At 38.7% G+C, this 21,265-nt stretch overlaps 1 protein-coding gene across 2 annotated transcripts in view; it reads right to left on the bottom strand.

Annotated features, from left to right (window-relative positions):
- Nucleotides 1-6,124: 6,124 nt before the first annotated feature.
- Nucleotides 6,125-21,265, bottom strand: part of LOC116164170 (nose resistant to fluoxetine protein 6) — a 31,042-nt gene continuing 15,901 nt past the window's right edge. The window contains exons 2-13 of one of the 2 annotated variants that reach the window (XM_031478310.1): nucleotides 19,343-19,452; nucleotides 17,231-17,386; nucleotides 17,003-17,178; nucleotides 16,763-16,950; nucleotides 7,857-7,994; nucleotides 7,636-7,806; nucleotides 7,361-7,589; nucleotides 7,148-7,313; nucleotides 7,021-7,100; nucleotides 6,740-6,965; nucleotides 6,521-6,695; nucleotides 6,125-6,475 (exon numbers count right to left, since the gene is read on the bottom strand). In XM_031478310.1, coding sequence (XP_031334170.1) covers nucleotides 6,198-6,475; nucleotides 6,521-6,695; nucleotides 6,740-6,965; nucleotides 7,021-7,100; nucleotides 7,148-7,313; nucleotides 7,361-7,589; nucleotides 7,636-7,806; nucleotides 7,857-7,994; nucleotides 16,763-16,950; nucleotides 17,003-17,178; nucleotides 17,231-17,386; nucleotides 19,343-19,452 — 2,093 coding nt within the window. In that variant the 3' untranslated portion in view covers nucleotides 6,125-6,197. The remainder of the gene's footprint in view (nucleotides 6,476-6,520; nucleotides 6,696-6,739; nucleotides 6,966-7,020; nucleotides 7,101-7,147; nucleotides 7,314-7,360; nucleotides 7,590-7,635; nucleotides 7,807-7,856; nucleotides 7,995-16,762; nucleotides 16,951-17,002; nucleotides 17,179-17,230; nucleotides 17,387-19,342; nucleotides 19,453-21,265) is intronic. The other variant, XM_031478311.1, reaches the window with a different exon arrangement.

Here is a 21,265-nt window from a genome sequence, read left to right as displayed (position 1 = left end):
GTCTAACATCTTCTGGCAGCTTGTTCCACAATTTAGCCGCTTGTATATAAAAGGACGATGCTCCAATGCTTGTCTGAGCCTTAGGAATATAAATATTTGAAGTCCTAGTACCGTAACAATGGAAACTACTGAGTGCCCGAAAGTTTGTGTAGAGATAAAGCGGTATTCGATTAAGAATGGTTTTATGCAAAAGTCTTAGCATGTAGTATATTCGATTAGTTCTCATATTTGGCATATTATGATGTTTAAGTATAGGTTGTATATGATCACTACGTTTAAGATTACACGCAAAACGTAAACAGTGATTTTTTTGTATTTTATAAGACAATTGTTTTTTGAGTCCCTGATAACACACATCACCATATGTTAAATGAGGTAGTATTAATTGTTTTACCAGCTTTAGTTTAATGTGTGTACACAAAAGATTTTTAGCCTTATATAAGGTTCTCAGTTGATGTGATGATTTTGAGCAGATAAGTTTAATGTGAGGTTCCCAGGTTAAAGTTCGATCCAGAGTTAAACCAAGGACTCGCGCAGAGGTTGCAAATTCTACACAGACACCATTTATTTTCACAGCTTGTGTTTGTTCTTGAAAAAATCTTTGTATGCCTTTTTTGGTACCGACTGGGATGATTACAGTTTTAGCAGGGTTCAGTTTAAGATTATTTAGTGTTGCCCACTCATAAATAACCATTAAGTCACAGTTTAGTTGATTAATATGCTCATTGGGCGCGTTCATAAGACACAACTGTTCTGGAACAGTTACCGATACGTCTTATAATTACGTCGCTACTTTTACGCTCTTTACGGAGCAGTCGGCCATTTTCAGTAGCGCTACATACGTCAAAGTAGGGAACGTGACATAAGACCCCCAACTGTTACCGATACGCTACGAGGTAACTGTTGTGTCTTATGAACGAGCCCATTGAGACCCTTTAATGGTACATTTTTCAAAACTTGTATATCGTCTGCATACTGATGTATGTCACTGTATTTAATGTATCGGTGAAGATCAGAAACATATATGTATTGAATATCAAGGGACGTAAAATGCTACCCTGCGGGACACCACATTTAATGCTTAGGGAGTCAGAAATCAAAATATTACCATCAGTCACTATTTTCGTTCGTTGGTTTCTATCACAAAGGTAGTCTTTAAACCAGTTTGAAGCCCGCCTGGAGAATCCTAGAGATGTTAGTTTCGTAATTAAAGTAGAGTGATTAACAGTGTCGAAGGCTTTAGAGAAATCTAACAAACACAACAATGTAACTTCACCACGATCGATGTTGCGCGTCAATCTGTCAGTGATGACAGGAGTCATTGGGCTCGTTCATAAGACACAACAGTTACCTCGTAGCGTATCGGTAACAGTTGGGGGTCTTATGTCACGTTCCCTACTTTGACGTATGTAGCGCTACTGAAAATGGCCGACTGCTCCGTAAAGAGCGTAAAAGTAGCGACGTAATTATAAGACGTATCGGCAACTGTTCCAGAACAGTTGTGTCTTATGAACGCGCCCATTATAGACGTTTAGCAATGTGACAGGTGCGGCAGGTAAAGTGACAAGTGTGGCCGGTAAAGTGACAAGTGCGGCCGGTAAAGTGACAGGCGGCAGGAAAAGTAGACTGGTCTGCCTCCGTCATGGAAACTAACACTTTCCTGACATAAAGTAGGCATGAAAATGAAGGTTTCATGACGATTTTGGGTAAAAATTTATAAAACGTTATTTTGTTACATATATGTTGTTATTTATTAACGAGCGACAAAAGCGAGTTTATGATTTTGGACTTTCTGCCCGTCCGTCCGTCCGTCCGTCCTTCTGTGGACACGATAACTCATTAACGGTTTCGAATTTTCCAATTTTAGCAATAGGTAGACAATGGTCAAGGGGCTAATTGATTAAATTTTGGTAAAGTAACAAGTGCGACCAGTAAAGTGACAGGTGCGGCCGGTAAAGTGACAGGCAGCAGGAAAAGTAGACTGGTCTGCCTCCGTCATGAAAACTAACACTTTTCTGCCATGAAGTAGGCATGAAAATGAAGGTTTCATGACGATTTTGGGTACACTATTTTGAAAACCTTCGGTGAAGGCGTAGCTGACGACATAAGGAGCACACAAACATTTGTGAGTTCCGCTAATTGCGGTAAATTATCAGAAAAACAACGGAACCACCGCTTACAAAACGTGCCGCGGGATAAAAAGTGACAGTACACACTGAAATGTCAAACACAATTTAATGACTAATGGTTACTTTTATATGTACTATGCAATCAAAAATGAGTTGCTGTCGAGTCACCTTTGGAAATTTTGTTTACAGTCAAGCCAAGCAAACAAGTCCGTCAAGAAGGCGATGGTTTGGTGTCGCTGTATTTTAGAAGTACAGTCTGTGGCAGTAGTGTTTGGCGGTAAATTTAAACTTGTTATATTTTGCATTTTTTTATAGGGCTACGTTTGGAAACTGGAGAAAGAAATTTAGTACCCACAAGCATTACAAACCAAAATAACAAAATATAGTCATTGACCTAGCAGTGTGTATTTAATCCTCTTCAATGATTTCAGAATCTTCGTCTGATGTACCAGTGTTTACGTGAAATATAAATTTTCTACAGCTTCATCTAACAATCCTTGGCGTTGCCACATTTCTTCTTCCAATCTCTTAACGTGGTTTATGTCGTTTCCCGACTTGCTTTTCAATTTGATGATGCGATGTGCATTTTCAATTCATTCCAATTCATTTCCTCCTGCTTCAGTCAGTTTTATATACACCAGTTTCATCTTCTGCTAGCAAGCACTCCACATAATGAATGGATGTAAGTTTCGTCTAAAAATGTGATCGGTTTCTAGTTTTTCCCTAAAGCATCGTTTTCTTTCATTCTTCGTTCCATTAATAATTTTCGCTTATTGTTACATTTTTGTATTTACAGCCGCTTCTCGTTTTCTCCATCTTATTAACTAAATGATTGATCTTCAGGACTATTTTATGGGTCATGTAAATTTCATTCTTCAAGACACCTAAATCAGAATTATCCAATGTTATTTTGTAGGAAGTCGCACTTCGTCGCTTCTTTGAATAAAATTTCCATGTCCTATCATCGGCAAGTTTAACTTCGATCTATAGGATAACCAAGATATATATCTTGAGGATAACAATAAGTATCTATTTATTTCCACAGTCCGTTGATTTGCAAAAATGATCGGGCCAATTATTGGAAAAGATTGTTTTAGTGTTAAACTATGTATAAAAAAATTGGGAACGCTCTTGTAGTCTCCCAGTTTTAAAGACAAAGCATCCGTTTTTTTACTTGTTTATTTAGTTAATCAATTACTATGAAACCTACGGTGATCGAGTTTGTCATACTGTTTTGTTATCAAACGAAGTTACTAAATACGGATTTTCAAAAAGATCGGATGAATTTTACTTGTTAATAACAAACTGTTAATTTTAGAGATTAATTTTTTACATTTTGCCATAAAAAACAATATCAATTGAAAATGAGCGTTCCGGACCAACTGTATCTTATAGAAAATTTTATTCTAAACAAGTTCATCTCTATTGATTCTTTCTCTCAGCGCAATAGTTAACGAGATATTCGAAGTCAAATGCGAAAAAACACGAGATTTTCTCATTTCTTATTCTTTTTTTGTTATAACAATATGTTCCGGCGGTTTCCGGCCAGGGGGACTATGCTTTTCGGATTCAATGGATTTTTTTACATCGGATACGCTTGGTCTCGTTGAGTGAAATGACAACATCCAGCCCAAACCGTAATTTGACTGGACTAAATAGGAAGTATTTTCTAATATTCCTATTAAACGCCGGAAACTGTTCATGCCTACAACATGATGAATTCGATACTGTGTGTAAGGGGGTCTACGAACTGATCCCCCCCCCCCCATTACTCTAAGCAACCACCCTCACTCAAATCGTAGGCGTAATAGCTATTTGTATAACAAGGGAGGAAAGTTACAGATTCCCTTTATTATTTTATATTATATATATTTATAGAAAATATGTTTCATGACGCTATATGTTAAAACTGAACATGCAAGATTCTTTGTGAATTATGTAAAGGGGAAGTGCACCATCCAAAAACGGTGATGCGGAATGTCCTCCACAAATAAGGTTTCTGGAGAACATCAATTGAATTCTACAAACATTGAAAGTACAGGTTTCAATGTCAATCAATCCTCCTCGCCAAAATGGTGTATTTGTGTTCGATTGGTGATTTGTCTTTGTCGACCGCTGACTCAGAGGTAAAAAGACATTCATTGAAAAAAGTCTATGGATGAAAATTGAAAATATTAGGACGGTTAGAATAGTAGGTACAGTAAGTAATTGGGCGTATGCCTGTTGAGGGCCCAAAACAAGAGAGGGATAATAAAATAAAAAATAAAAATAAAAAAAATCTATTTATAAATAATTATCAATATCCTCTATGGAAGAGACTTCAGCCCGTTTTTGTATGGCAGATCAATATTCTATTAGCAAACTTTAACTCCATCATCAGTAAGATCTCCTTTGTCGATGCTCACTTCCTACGTCCCGTTCAACCGCAATTCGCATTTTGGTGGATTGCGCTAAAAAATCCTCCACAAAATAGTACTCAATTTTAGGGGCACTTCTAGCTCTAGCTTCTATTGGCGACACGAGAAAGAGAGACCGCGATTTGGGCTTTAGGAAATTTTAAACCGCGTGACAAAATTCACAAGGGAAGGCAACTTTTGGGCGGTCGAAGTCGACTACCCCTCGAAGGTGGTTTATTTCGCCTCTACGAAAAAAAACAAAATTCCCCCACGCAGAAATTGGGCGCGTTTACAAAATCTTTCCGATGACACCAATTTGAAAACAATCGGACCCAAACTATAGACGAAGATAGGACAAACTAAAAATCACCACGTTAGTATAACTAAGACTAATTCGGGGATGGCGCCCAGATGTCGCCGACCCCAGATCATGTACTTCCGTCCATAAAGTTGTTAATTACACGGATTCGGTAGGTACATGTAGTATGTACACTCTCGTATTTCCACAAGCGTTCTTCTACGGATCCGCATTTGCTGCCAGCCAGCTGGCCAATGTGAGATTAAAAGCTACCTTTTTACAAATAAATTTACAAAAATGTGATAGAAAGGAGAGTTTGGATAATATTGACTCTTCACAGGAAGACTAACTGCAAGTACGAACTAAACGGAGAATGAGGTGCCACAAAAGTCGAGACGCCCACGATTGGGATTTGGTTGCTTAAAGTTACGGGGGTCACTTCGAAGGCCCCCTTGCAGGCAGTATTGAATTCATCATGTTGTGGGCATTCTAAGTGAACAGTTTCCGGCGTTTTACAGAAATATTAGAAAATAGTATTTCGATTACTTCAAAGATTTGCGGAAAATTTTCTCTGCGCCACTCAACATCTAAAAAATTTTCTTCTCTGCAATTTTCCTCTCTTGACATTTTTTCTTAAAATGCTTCGTTTTAGAGTTATTACGAAAAATTTCAAAAAAGGTAGATTTTATCCCACTTAGGGGGTGGTTTTGGGGTGACGGGCTCAACGCCTTGACGCTGGGGTTTCAGAGGATATTTAAACCCTTAAAACAAAGTACCCTGTCTCTAATTTGTTGAACGTTGGCCATATAAAACGATGGATGGTCCCTGTGCTATTGGTAACTGTCTGAAATACAATAACATATTAGAAGCTTTCTATACTGCTTTATATTGCCTCCACAGATCATTCGATTACCTTCCTATGGTGCTTAGGTTCGCTCCAGTTTTTTTTCTGAGTTCTTTCGCTTCTTTTAGCGCATTTTGTCCCCAGAAATGTACAGAGAATGTCTAACCACTTTGAAAAGATATTAAAAAGCTCGAGAAAGAATTAACAGCATGCACCCTCAGAAACACTGTTAGATATTGATGATGATTTTCAAAGTCTCTTAAGTGTTTCCCCCAAAACATGCAATTGGAGAGCTTCTAAATCTTTCTAGGTCACTCCTAAATCTCCTCTTTATTCCATTTTAGGTTCTTTTAGAAGTCGAGCCTCCTCTAGTTCAAAATGTATCTAAGAATTGTTAAGAAAACTACAAAATACCTGATTTTTCAGTAAAAATATTTAATACTGTACAAATGTAAAACTATGCAATAATAAGATCAAGTACAATCACACATAATAATGACTGAAATGTTTTATATCTAACTTATAAAACATTAACGGCTACCTTCCTGACTGTGTGTTAATTTGGTAAGTATTCTGAGCATCGATACCGATGGTCCCTCAAAGCTTATCGATACTGCAAAAGCAAGCACAAATGACGCGACAACTTGCCCCAGGAACAAGACAGGCATTACTCCTTTGCCCAAATGCAAGGGTTGATCCATACTCATAACCATTACCCGGAGAGCAATTGGATGCAGTAGATAAGCGCAGTATGTAAGTCTGCTGAACGGGTACAAGACACTTGCGGAGAGTAGTTTATTTACATATCCTAAAACATAGCGTAATTGATTTAATTAGATCGCAAATTTCTTACCCCCGTATCCTGTAGTGCAAGCCACCACAATCCATGCCAATCCCAATGCCCAAACTGAGTGACTCAAGGCACTGTATGCGGCACCAGCCAGTGGAGACAAATTTATCTCGTGTAATCCGTAGACTAATGCCAGAAGTATAATTGATGAAAGGAACCATCCAATAATAACCGTAAGCTAAAATAAACTCTTACATACAGAAAGCAACTTGATTTAATTACCTTATTCATTCTTAGTTCACACTTGGTTTTAAAAAGCAACCAACCTACGCACATTCCTATTAAGTAAGGCCCTAATCGTGTCCACGGTTTATCGTAGATCTTATCAAAAAGAGCTAAAGGGTCATCGGCTCCTGGCAGGTGACTGTTGCTAAACGCGATGAAGCCCGTAGTCATCCACGAACTTAAAACGAAGAGTAGCAGAAGAGCAGCTGCGCTTTTGAAGTGGCTACAAATTTGCTTATTATCCTCAATGCTTTAAATTTTAATTTAATAAACGCTACCTTACGGCTAGGATAAGAAGAACGGCACCTACAATATAGAATTGAGTGTCATCGGATAGGTACCAACTCCATAGCATGCACTAAAAAATTTACTACAGTACGTTGTTAGGCAATTAACATTAACTACCATCTCGTTAACAGGAAACAAGGTATTTATATACAACAAGTTCCGCCACCAATAATTGGGACAGTTAACGTGATCCAGTGTGGGTGGTTCAAACACCGAGTTATAATAAAACCATTTCATTGTTACCTCCAAAACTCCAATTACAAACAAATACGGAGCAGTCAATCTGAAAGTGCGCGAATTACTTCGGCAGAACTTGATCGGATAGCTAACCTCGCAAATCTGTAGATAATAAGGCCGAAGAAGTGAAGGAAACCTGACCAAAACCCACTAATTTTGTTAGTGATAGGATGATCCAGTTTCCCTTTGGCATTTGCTCTAAAATAAAGGAAGGACACCAGCAGCCCGCTTGTAAAGAAAAATGTGTCTACGCTAAACGTAGCGTTCAGTATCGTTTGGAACATGAATTCCTTATGAACAACCTTACGATATTCCATGTTATCTGCAAACAAGCATGTGTAGACAATACACTTGGTTAAAGGACTTACCTGAATACTTAAAAGCCACCAAGCACGTATGCCCAAGAATAACCCATGCTATACTTATCGATTTCAACCCGTGTATAACTGACAAAGTATCACTTCCGACACTTTGGTTAAATATGTTATTGACGTTAACTCTTATTGAAAAGGCAAGAACCAGTCTACGCAATAGACACACTGAAATAAAGACGATACATACCGTCTTATCCTAATAACGATGTACTTACGGATGAATTGCTTATTTAATTTTATTTCGCGATATTTGTTTCCTGCGTCACTTGGGGTTTCGGTACCTGATGAAGCTTGGTCTCGACCGTTATTGTTGTCGTCACCTTTTCCAGAGACCATATAAAATCCCGAGGTTCCTATTGACGAATAATTAGTGTTATATAGCACAACAAAGAACCATCATAACTGTGCAAATGGTTCCAAATATTTCTCTGTGCCCCATAGACCATCGCGGATAGATACTGTCACTGTTACTAGTTTGATTTTTAATTCTTATTGGATCACAGTAAGGATGTAAGAATTGAATGGCGGTGTTGTTCGACTGGGGTGAAGTAATAAAACGGGAGGCCGAGAAGGCGAAGCTTTGAGGAGACCCACAGCCTTTTAGAAGAAAAGTTAACTCGAAGAAGTATTGCAAAACCAATAAGATAAGAACAAAAAACACGATACAGATATTGGCAAATTGAAAAACAAATGGGAAGAATCAAGAAAAGTTACTATGAGCAGCACTTCCCCACCAATAATCTGCAAGGGTGGGAATATGCTTCACCGGAAGCCAACAAAATTTGGCGAATTGTAGATTTAACCAGTTGAAGAAAATTTAAGATGAATAAGCAAAAGAAATCATCAAGAGTCAAGCGATCAGTTTAAAGAAGTTGGAGGGGGTAGGGGAGCAAGCCCAAGAAGTTAATTTTGTAAGAAGAGAGAAAGAAGAAAGGTTAATCATAGCTCAATAAGATCTTTTAAGAACACAAAAATTCAATTTAAAACTCAAGGAGAAACAAGAAAAGAGAATAGCCAATTTGGAACAAGAGTATTTGATGAAAGAAATGGAAGCACATGAACAAGAAGTTAGAACGACACGTTACAAGAAGAAAAAAGAGGTTGCATTAGCACAATTATTAGGTGAAGAAGAATTCGACGCAGACGAAAAAGAAGTTTGGGAAATAGAAAAATTACTAAAACCAAATGAAGAAATTAGTAAGAAAGTTAGCAGTACTGAAGTAGTGAAGACTTATACTACCGGATTTTTGAAGCAGAGAATAATTAGAAAGAAGAAAAATCGATAAGAAGAATAAAAATCAGTTATGAAAATAAAGAAGTGAAGAGAATTTTTAAGGGATTCAAGAAAGAAGAAATATTTGAAGACCTAGACCTTAAAGAAAATATAACAGTGTCAAATGAATATTGAAGTGAAAACGTTGCAGTAAAGAGTGTAAGTAGGTTGCTTCCTGTAGGTATATAGTTTCTGTTATATACAGAGTGGCCCAACGAGAAGTATACAGAGGTTTAGGGTATTAAATTTAGAAATTTCGAAAAATCTTCGAACACGTCAATTTTGTATTCGAGGGGGACAACTTTTGGAATACAAATCACGAACCCAAGTCTTCACCCCTCTACGTAGGGAGCTTAACCCCTAAAATTTTAAATGGAATCCTATGGCAAATGGCACATTATTTGAAAGTCAATTTAATCGTGAATACTAATCTGCTTTGCTTTTTAAATTCTATTGATTCGTTTCGGAGATATTTGCATTTGAAATGGTTTTTTCTAAAAAAAAACAAAACAAATGCGATCAAGTCACCTTGTATTAAAAAATGTTTAAATTGTGCAAAAAATATCTAATAACTTTAAACAGACAACATTTATTTCAATAAATGCTCGAATTGCCTTCCGCCTGCTTCCATGCAATAATAAAGATTTGCTTCAAAACGCTGCCGTACATGTTGCAAGATTTCAGGGGTAATCGCTCGAAATTGTTGAGTTATACCATAGTGTATTCTATTCTTTCACTATGGGTATACGTGCTCACAATCCTTGTAATGTTCCGGGCGGAGTAGCATAAACTTTATTCTTTAAATATCCCCACAAGAAGTAATCTAAAGGACTTAAATCAGGGGAAAATAACCATTTCAAATGCGAATATCTCCGAAACGAATCAATAGAATTTAAAAAGCAAAGCAGATTAGTAATCACGATTAAATTGGCTTTCAAATAATGTGCAATTTGCCATAGGATTCCATTTAAAATTTCAGGGGTTAAGCTCCCTACGTAGAAGGGTGAAGACTTGGGTTCGTGATTTGTATTCCAAAAGATGTCCCCCTCGAATACAAAATTGACGTGTTCGAGGATTTTTCGAAATTTATAAATTTAATACCCTAAAAGCCCTCTGTATACTTCTCGTTGGGCCACTCTGTATATAGTGTAGTGAAGTTAGGTTTCGTCTAGTTATGTAAAGTTAAGTATAGTTATATATGTATAGTAGTTTTATATACATATAGAAATTAAGTGCAGTGCAGACAAGTTGAATGGTGTTTACGAGAAATTATTATCAAGTTAAATGAAGGAAATGAATTTTTTTAAAGAATATTAACAAAGACAAAAAGTAAAATGAAGTGAAGTGCACATAATTTGTTTTTATTATTCTTTTTGAATAAGTTTAGGGTTTTTACGTTGGATAGGATAGTTTTTATAACAGTTTTTTGACATTGAATTTTACGATTTTAAAATTTGTTGTTTTGTTATTTGACTTTGCTATTTTTAGGTAAGAGGTTTTTTGAGTAGGTTTAAGAGTTTCATTTCTTTTAAGAGTTTTGAGAATTTTTGATGTTTTGAAATTTTTTATGGAAAGCTCTCGTTCCTTTTGTTGTTGTATTTCAAATCTTATCAGGTTTTCATCGTTTAAAAAACAGAAGGGGATACTGTAACGGTAGCGGCCAGTTTGAATTTAAATTTGTTTCATTTTGCTATTATGCTCTTGAACTCTCCTTCAGCTGGAGCCCTTTGTTACAACTCCTACACGCGTGGCCCCTTATTGTGCCTAAAAAAACGCTTTTGAAATGTTTGCAAAATCTTTGAAAATATCTGAGAAAAACTGAAAAAGTCAAAGTTCGTTTTCATTTTCCTTAGATTAAACGGTCGGAAATGGACGGATCTGAATCAGTTATCAAAATTTCTATAGTACGCTAGATGTAGATGCTACAGACTACTACTCTCTTAGTTCTTAAGGGGGTAACATTTGATTTTTACAGAATGAGATAGAGGACAAAAAAAATCATTCTAAAACATCGCCATCATAGTGATGTTGATACAGCAAGATCTAGTTACCCGTGGATTTTTTATCAAGAAATGAATGTAAATTCTTGATTTTAAAATTTTTCTTGTAAATTTACACACTTAACGTCATTATCTCATTCTTTAAAATCCAATATGGCGTCCATATGAAAGTAGGTAGCCTGTGACTTCTACATTTAGTGTGCTATGGAAATTCTGATAACAGATTGAGATTCTCCGAAAAAAGTACCCATAGGAGGTGCGAACGGAAACCGTCCATTTTCGACCGTTTTAGTTAGGAAAAATGAAAACAAAATTTGACATTCTTTGGTGATATTATTTTCAAAAATTTTACAAAAATTTCAAAAGCGTTTTTTTAGTCTCAACAAGAAGACACTTTGCCTCCATTGAACCTGCATTATATCTCTCACTGCTGCAGAGATCCCAATGGTGAGTCGCGAATTTGAACCACCCTGTATACAGGCGCGCACTAGCAGAAAGCGCACTGCTCGGCAAATTCAAATATACCCAATGGCTATGTTACTGGTAGAAATTCTAGACAAAGGTAGCTGTGAAACATGTATACGACGCTAAGTTGCTAAGAGACGACTGCACGTTATAACGATGGAAGTTTTGCAGAAATTTTTTCTTCTAGACTGTGGATGTCTATATTATCACGGTAACGAAAAAGAAAGTCATTTTTGATTTCCGAAGCGACCATAAACGGTTTTCTTAGATAAGGAATTCATTCGCGTTTTGGTCATTGGGGAGACCAGTTAAGGTCCATTAAAAAATTCAAACCAATTTTAACTAGGAACTTTAATTTCCGACAGTCACGGAAGTTCAAAGTTTGTGGAAGAGATTGGTTTTCCTTTTTAGTGAAAGTGAAAGGGTTTACAATATTAATTTAGGCGTTTTAAAAAAAGTAAATAATGGTAGTGTTGATATTTTTTCATTAAGTATTTTAAAAAATTTTAAAGTAAATAATGTAAAGGAAAAGTGATCACGATTTCCGATTTAAAAAAAGGTTCATTCATTTATTTCATGGTGTATCATTATTTATTGCTAATAGTATGCAGATGCTATTTAGGTTAGGAGTTAGCGTTAGAGTGAGCTAGAGGGGAAAATTGCCACGAACCAAGAAAGAAATTTCATTGTTGAGCTAGCCAGGAGTACTTCTTTGTTGCTTTTAATATATTTAAGTTTAGTACATGTTTCGGCTCAGCCGATCAGGTGTAGGTCGATTTCATTCCGCCATTATGTTCCAATATGGGGTAATTGACTTGACCGAGATATTTATGAGTTACACCAACCTTTAAAGTTTGTCGAAATCGATTCATAATTACGAAAGTTAATTACGAGTGTTTCTTGGAAGTGATATATTACAATAGGTACATAGATGAAATCTACCTAAAATTAGATCATGCTGTGAGAACTCCAAATGTAATCATTTGCAGTTCTCACAGCATTTCTTTTTCTAAAATTTTAAAAGAAACCTAACATCAAAAACCCAAGCATCTTTAATATAAAATTCAAATCAATTGACCCCAAAACTCTAGAAGTAGTAATGGAAGCCTAGCAGGAACCACGGTCCCCGACGAACTTCTCCGATCAATATGGACCAGCCGACTCCCGCAAACAACCCAAGCGATTCTAGCGGTCCGGAACAAGGCACCGTTAAGCGAAGCTGCAGACCTCGCCGACATAGTAACGGCAACAGCCGCACACGAAGTCCACGCAGTACAAACTACAACATTAGAAGACACAGTTAAGAACCTGTCTGCACAAATCGCCGAGTTAAAGACAGAAGTGCGAAACCGACCAACCGAACGCCAGCAGCAGAGGTTCCGAGGACGAAGTCGCAGCAAGTCTTCCAGCAAGCAGTACGATACCTGTTGGTACCATTTTAAGTTCGGCACAGCGGCAAAGAACTGCAGACCACCTTGCAAGCAGGCCCAGGGAAACGACAAGCCCAGTCGTTAGAGGCGGTTAACGACTTGGACAACAAGCCCCGCCGCCTATTCATAACCGACCCAAACACTCACGAGAAATTCCTGATAGATACCGGAGCCGAAGTGTGTACCTTTCCCGTTAGAAAGGTCCCCAAGAGACAAGCCTCGTTATACAAACTGTACGCAGCAAACGACACGCCAATCAATACGTACGGCACAGTCAACTTAACTTTGGATCTAAGGTTGAGGAGGAATTTCCCATGGAGATTTATAGTTGCAGATATTCCCAAACCCATAATTGGCGCAGATTTCTTGGCCCATTATGGACTCCTAGTCGATATACAGAATCAGAAACTGATGGATACCCAAACAGGAGTAACCCATCGTGGACAAGCAACTGACATCGAGGGCGGAGCAATACACACAGTCGCAGGAGAGTCTCGATACCATCAACTGGTGAGAAAGTTCCCACAGTTAACTCAACCGGCGGGAGTAGTAGCAGAACCCAAACACAACACACGACATTACATCCGAACCACTGCAGGACCGCCGGTAGCACACAAACCTAGAAGACTCGCCCCAGATAAACTCAAAACCGCGCAAGAGGAATTCCAGACCATGTTGCAACTCGGAATTGTGAGACCTTCCGCAAGCGCATGGGCATCACCACTACACCTCGTCCCCAAAAAGACCGGCCAATGGAGACCATGCGGCGATTACAGAGCCTTAAACGCAAGGACAGTCCACGACAACTACCCGGTCAAGCACATCGAAGATTTCTCCCAAAAACTCGACGGGAAGAAAATTTTTTCAACCATCGACTTAGTAAAAGCCTTTTTCCAAATCCCAATGGCCGAAGAAGACATCCCAAAGACTGCGATAACCACACCATTCGGGTTATTCGAATTCTTATATATGCCTTTCGGTTTACGGAACGCCGCACAAACGTTCCAAAGATTCATCGACAACATCCTCCGAGATTTCGATTTCTGTTACGCATACATAGATGACATATTTATCGCGTCAGCAAACGAAGACGAACACTGGGAGCATTTACAGCTAGTATTCACTCGTCTAGCAGAGTACGGGATCATAATAAACCCAGAGAAGTGCAAGTTCGGGAAAGAAGAGGTCGAGTTCCTCGGTTATCGAGTATCAGCGCAAGGAACAAGACCTTTGGACGCCAAGATCACCGCAATCCGTGATTTCCCACAACCCGAAAATGCCAAGCAGCTACGACAAATGCTCGGAATGATCAATTACTACAGAAGATTCATCCCCAGAGCCGCAGAGACACAAGCACCTTTACACGAATTATTGAGAGGAAAAATAAAAGGAAACCATGAGCTCCAATGGACGAAAACCGCTAAACAAGCTTTCGAGAGATGCAAAGCACAGATCGCAGAAGCATCACTTATAAACCACCCCGTACCAAATGCCCCACTCACCGTCACTACCGACGCCTCAGATTTCGCAATAGGTGGAGTAATTCAGCAATTCAACAAAGAAGAATGGCAACCCATAGCTTTCTTTTCCAAGAAATTGTCACCCACTGAACAAAAGTACGGAGCGTACGACCGCGAGTTATTGGGAATCTACAAGACAATCAAGCACCACCGACACTGGTTAGAGGGGCGTGAATTCACGGTCTATACAGACCACAAACCGATTACGTTCGCGTTCGACCAGAAACCAGACAAATGTTCTCCCAGGCAATTTCGTTACCTCGATTACATAGGACAATTTACCACCGACATCCGCCACATCTCCGGCAAAGAAAATATGGTCGCAGACGCATTATCACGAATCGAAACAATCAAGACTGGAATAGATTTCGAAGCACTCGCCAGCGAACAAGACACGGACCCCGAGCTACAAAGTTTACAACGAACGGAGACAGGTTTACAGATTAAAAAGGTCCACCTTCCAAACTCGAGCAAACCATTATTTTGCGACATATCCAAAGAAACAACAAGACCTTTCGTAACGAAAAGATTCAGGAAGGCAGTTTTCGAAAGCGTTCACCAGTTATCCCACCCAGGAATACGAGCCACAGTCAAACTAATTACTCAAAGATTTGTGTGGCCCGGAATCCGAAAAGATTGCACTCAGTGGACACGACAATGCAAGCAATGCCAGCGATCCAAGATACATAGGCACAACAAAACAGCAGTCGCACCATTTCCCACCTCAACAGAGAGATTCAGACATGTACATATAGATTTAGTTGGACCTTTACCCGAATCTCAAGGACACAAGTACATGCTAACGTGCATTGACAGATACACAAGATGGCCAGAGGCCACACCAATAGCAAACATCGAGGCAGAAACAGTCGCCGAAGCTTTCTTCAGCACATGGATATCACGATTCGGAACCCCAACCCAGGTAACTACAGATCAGGGACGTCAGTTCGAAGCCGCGCTATTTCGGAAATTAGAAGAGCTAGCCGGTTTCCGACGAATCAGAACCACGGCATACCACCCACAGGCCAACGGGATGGTAGAGAGACTGCACCGTCAATTAAAAACAGCCTTGCAATGCCATGAGTCCTCATGGACCCAAGCCTTACCATTAGTGCTACTTGGAATCCGAAGTGCATGGAAGGAAGACATAAAGGCTACAGCAGCAGAAATGGTTTACGGACAAACCCTGAGACTACCCGGCGAATTCCTCACTACAGATCCATTGCAAAACAACCTCGAGGCCGCAAGCTACGTAACGCAACTCCGTAATCATATGAGAAACCTTAAACCAAGCAAAGGATCCAACCACGATCGACAAAGACCGATATTCATCCTCAAGGACACCGAGACAGCAACTCACGTATTCATCAGAGTCGATGCAGCAAAACGGCCATTACAGGCACCATACGAAGGACCCTTTCCGGTACTACAACGGTCAAACAAAACAGTGACCGTCAAGAAGCCAAACGGAACAGTAACTGTATCCATCGACCGCGTGAAACCGGCTTTCACAGAAAACGACGACCAAACAATCCAACCAACGGAGCCAACTAACGAAACAAAGGCAGACATACATCATACAATACAAACCAGGTCCGGGCGCACCATAAAACCACGGGTGCGTTTTCAAATCGACACCTGATTCCATCACCAGCAAGGGGGTAATGTGGTGTACACGCCACCACTGTAATCCGCACGCCCCTGAAAAAGAAACAGCAACACAAGCACGCGTCAACGGCGTGAGTAAGGGTTGTCGATCACGTGAAACACCGCACTAAGCAAGGGATGCGCACGTGATCGCACCCCAGGGAGCGCGTGCAAAAGGATCCCAAGTTGTATAAAAGCCGCAACAATCGAGAGACAAAGGAGAGAAGTTTTTCTGCTCACCATAGCGAAAGATCTCTAGCTCTGCTCACCATAGCGAGCCCACCACCTTCACGGTAGCCGCAGGCGACGTACCCAAGAGGACACCGATGACCGGAAGGCACCACGCAGAAGGAAAACGCTTGCAGAACGCAGTCCGCCGTTTTCTCCGGCGCTCGCCAATACCTCCACCGATCAGCCCTCTGCCACCGTCGCCAACACCGGAGAAGAAGTACCGTTTATGCCTGGCTCCCACGTCATTGGCGTATGCCAACGTTCCACCTTGGGAAATCAGCGAAGACGACCCGCGGAAACCTTTATTAGAACTCCGTTACAACTGTGCCCTTTTTGGCCCCAATTATAATTAAGATGTATATATGTAAATAAACCTTTTTGACCATCCAGTGGCGTACTCATTACGAACACACCGCACCAACGACCCCAGGGGATACCCAACCCACAGAAGAATAATTTAATAAGTAACTCCACAATCACCGACAGTTTTAAAAGGGGAGAAAAGCACGATGTTCAAACAGTACTCAATACTCATACCCCACTGAAAATACATACCCTTATAGTTTCTCAAATTAGACATACCCATATCAAGCTTTGTTACTGTCTCTGACAAATCATTTCCCGCGGGCGAGTATGTGGTACAATTAATAACTAATGTCTTCTTCTTTTTCCTCATTTGCTGTATGTAAACGTCAAAGGCGGTGCCACTTATAAGCAAAACGATTACACCTGCAGTTACTGTACTGCAATGAACGATTAACTTATACATTGAAGAACATTTCGCATCGTACTTACCACAAAAGCAAAAACGTCACGTCTTCAAACATATTATATCGCTGATGTCTCGATCGAATTGCTCCCACCTTTAGTGAAACCTTCTGTGATATTCTTGACGTTTCTTCAAATAAGACTCTGGCATCTTCGTTTGTGCATACATCCGGTAGGCATAATCCGATATGAAGTATACGTTCCTAAAGCGATGGATTTTAAAGCGATGCAATGGGTTCTGTGATTGGAACTTACCTCACTAGTAAAAGAATTATTTATGTTTACCCTCAAGACAAAATACCCCAGATCAAACTGTGGTTGCTGAGAATGAATCATTAATAGCTTTTTATATGATTCATATTGCAATGGCTCCGTTACATTGGAAAGTCTATTCTCGTCACTGCCGTTTGCCTGAAATTTAATCAGTGTTTTTATCGATAGCAGTGATTTGTTTAAACTTATCATTTGATCTTAAATTACTACCATCAGGTACTGTCAGAAAAAATATCTCTAATCTCAAAGGACCGACAAGGTGCATTTTTTTACTACGAGTTAAATAGTAATTCTCCAATAAAAACAATTGGAGACATGAACGGACAAGGTCTACAACAGCTACGTTTTGAAAAGCGTTCGAAGTTAATCGGCGGTCGATACGACAGAATCGGTCTATGAAAGGTGCGAGAGGTGCCCCGGGTTTCCCCTGTCGGTGGTTCATATGGAGAAGGCAATCCTTGTGAGATGCAAAATGTAATCCCTCTCTACGACGTTCTTCTTTCATAAGGCGTTCAAGTGTATACTGTATGTGTTTCCAAAAGTGGTTTTATTAAAGTGTATCCACATAGTCTAAGCGATAGAGACTGTAAAATTGGCAAACTGGACATTTTGAGGTGGAAAAGAAAAAATTGGTGGAATACGTTCAGTTAGGTGTCAGAAACAACATATTAAAAATCCCACCCCCCACTTTACGCCAACTCTTCAGTTACCTACCTCGTATGAAAATGCACGAAGGGCATTTTCAGTTAAAAATATTTCATCTAGCCCTAAAGGTCGCGATATATTTGCAAAAAACCGCAAAAAAAACACGAAAATTGATGATTTTCGCCTCCTATTATGAATTTCCTAGGCTAAGAGGTACACCTAGGCTAACTTCTAAGTATCTACCTTGTAAGAAATTTCACGAGGGGCATTTTCAGCTAAAAGTATTTCATCTAGCCCTAAAGGTCGCGATATATTTGCAAAAAACTGCAAAAAGTCACGAAAATTGATGATTTTGGCCTCGTTTATGAATTTTCTAGACTAAGAGGTAGACCTAGGCTAACTTCTCAGTATGTACCTTGTATGAAATTTCACGAGAAATATATTCAGCATAAAATATTTCATCTAGACCTCATAGATCGCGAGAAATCGCAGCAAAAAAGGGCGAAAATACGGTTTTTGGGGGTTGGTGGGTTGGCTGGAGCCTTTAGCACAGGGTCTGGGGGGTGGGATTTTTAATATGTTGTTTCTGACACCTAACTGAACATATTCCACAAATTTTTTCTTTTCCACCACAAAATGTCCAGTTAGATGTCTTTATCGCCTAGACTAACACGGAAGTGTCGCTTATTTTGTGTATAAGTCTAACTAAACCTAAAATGTTATCGTGTATTGTACCTATTATACTACTTTTATTACATTAACTGTTAATATACACAGAAAACCTAGCATATTTCAATGTAGTAGACGAAGAAGTTAACATAACCTCTTACAAAAATTAGCTGTCACTTCTCAAAATTTGTCAGTTTCACCAGCTTAAGAATGACCAAATGTAAGCAACACAACCTCAGATTTCAACGAAATAAAGCGAACTCTTAATTAAGATTTCCCTCTAGCTATTTTTATTAACTTCATGATCTTATCTGAGGGGGTTTAATAACATCATGTACCCCTAATATCATATAATATACTTTCAATCCGCATATTACAGCCTGTAAAATTGACAGGAAATTTATATTTGCCGACAGTTTTACAATTATTCATCAATCATCCAATTTGCAGCAATAGATCGATTAGATTCAGAAATGAATTTTTAATATTACCGAAAGAACCATTTAGTCCAACTGAAGCTGAAGTGAAGCCATCTTGCTATGTAGGTCACCCTAAAAATCACAGCTCCGTTACGTACGCGGTCTACTCTTGTATTTTCGTCACAAGAAATCCTAAACTTATTATTACAATCACTAAATTTTAACTTGAAAAGAGTAAGAACCAATATTTCAACCCCCGTACCGGTTTTAGATTTTCATTCTCCAACCACCTCACACACCATTCCAGGTACCACAATGGTTAAGTTTAGCTCAATTTTGTCTAAATTTTAAGGTTCCTTACCAAAATCACTCCTTTTACGGGCGAAACGTTTTCACATAAACTTTGAGATCCAGTCCAAAATTGGTTACCCCAAAACCATCCAGTAGAATATCTTCCGCTTGCATCATCCACTGAAATTAAAGAAACATATATTTACTATTTGAAGTTAATTAACAACAATCCAGCTTGCTCTTATTATTTGCTTGTTTAACTAAAGAAATATTATCTACTGTAACACGTGATCGCTTTAGGCTTAGAATGATTTGGTTTCTAATTTACAAATTTGCCAGTATAGGAAATTTTATACGTGTACCGCTGATGGGCTTTCAGATTAAAAACGACTTTTTCATAAATTTTACCGAGAAAGCATTGTGGTCAAAAGTACAGAACGTTTCATTGCGTTTATACTTAGAGTGGTTAATTACAAAAAAAGTTTACTAACCAAATTTGTGCGCCTCTCTTGTTTACACGGACCGATAATAAGATTATGGATTAAACGGCAACCGGTAGAAAGTTTAAAGACGATTAATTAGTGATTTTGCAAGCTGTTAAAGCCCTAAGTAAACAAAGGGAAAATTAACAACTACTAAATTTCGAGAAACCTGAAGCCCAGTTTGTTCCTGATTCGTGTCGTAAACCATCTTTCAAAATTTACCTTCAAGGAGTTGTCAAATTTAACATCTGATACAAAAGGGCCAATTGTATTGCACAATACGTTCCACCATCCAATTTTCCGGATTGCTGTTACCTTTCAAAAGGAGAAATTTTTTTACATTGTACAACAGAGTCGATCGTTGTGGGGATTTTGGGTAGCAATTTATGCTCAAAGTCATTTTAACGTTCCTGAAGAGGTCGGAATGTTATTCCGTGTACAGCTTTGTAAATTTTTAATGAATTATAAACGAACCCAAACAACAGATTTTGGTGATTTTTTCTCATTAATTGTAAGGTGGAATTGATACCCTTCGTTTTGGTGGGGTAAATTTTCTTTAGCATCCCGAAGTGTGTAAATCTTTTGAATAAGGATATAATATACTGGGCATTGGGTTAATTACAAATATTAAAAAATCTAAATAATTAATTATATTTGAAACGTGATCACGAGACAAGAATTGTATTGACGGAATTTAGAAATGAGTGTGAACACTATTTTTATACACAGAAAAGGGGTAATTTGTTTACCCATTACAATTCATTTTCATTCTTTTGGTTAATATTTTTTTAACTGCGGGCACTGATACTAATTCCAAAATCATGTTTAATCCATTTTTGTTCATTAACGCGCTAACGGTGGCACACCTGAAATTTGTAAGGGAAGATTTTCGAATGCATTTACTAATCTCACGCGAAATCAGCAAAATTTTAAATTAGAAATTAACTGGTCGCACGGATGACCAAACGCAAATTGGTTAACTGTAAGAGATCACGCATTGGTCTCGCTGTGTGTTTAACCGCAAATAAATAAAAACGTTTCCCCAAAAATAATCCGTTCTATTCTTTATTTTAAAGAACACCTGCCCAATGGCTTCTTATTAACGCAAACGGACATCTTCAATCGCTAATTCGTTTGCTGAATTCCTGCCCTACGAATCAAAGACCCAAATACCACCAACATATGCCCCGATTGCAAATTTCACGATGCTAAAATGATTTCATGCTGAATTCACAGTTGTAATCAACTAGCCCGAACTAAGAGAGGCGAGTATGATCCAAATCCCCGACATCTCGTCTCCAGACACCCGGAATCCTTTAAGAAAATAATGCTTTATAGACAAGTAAGTACAATTTTCAATTGCACCGAATGTCTTACCGTTCCACTAACAAATCCCCCAACTTCTACCTTTACTACAGAAATCGGAATAAAAAACTACATCTAAATTTAGAGCTATCATTTCATCTGCCTGCAATATTGGAAACAATTTATCGACTTCAAAAATGCCTTGA

Source organism: Photinus pyralis, unplaced genomic scaffold (genome assembly GCF_008802855.1).
Source record: "Photinus pyralis isolate 1611_PpyrPB1 unplaced genomic scaffold, Ppyr1.3 Ppyr1.4_LG2, whole genome shotgun sequence".
NCBI lineage: Eukaryota > Metazoa > Arthropoda > Insecta > Coleoptera > Lampyridae > Photinus > Photinus pyralis.
Note: the sequence above shows the minus strand (reverse complement) of the source record. Positions and strands in the feature narration are given on the sequence as shown.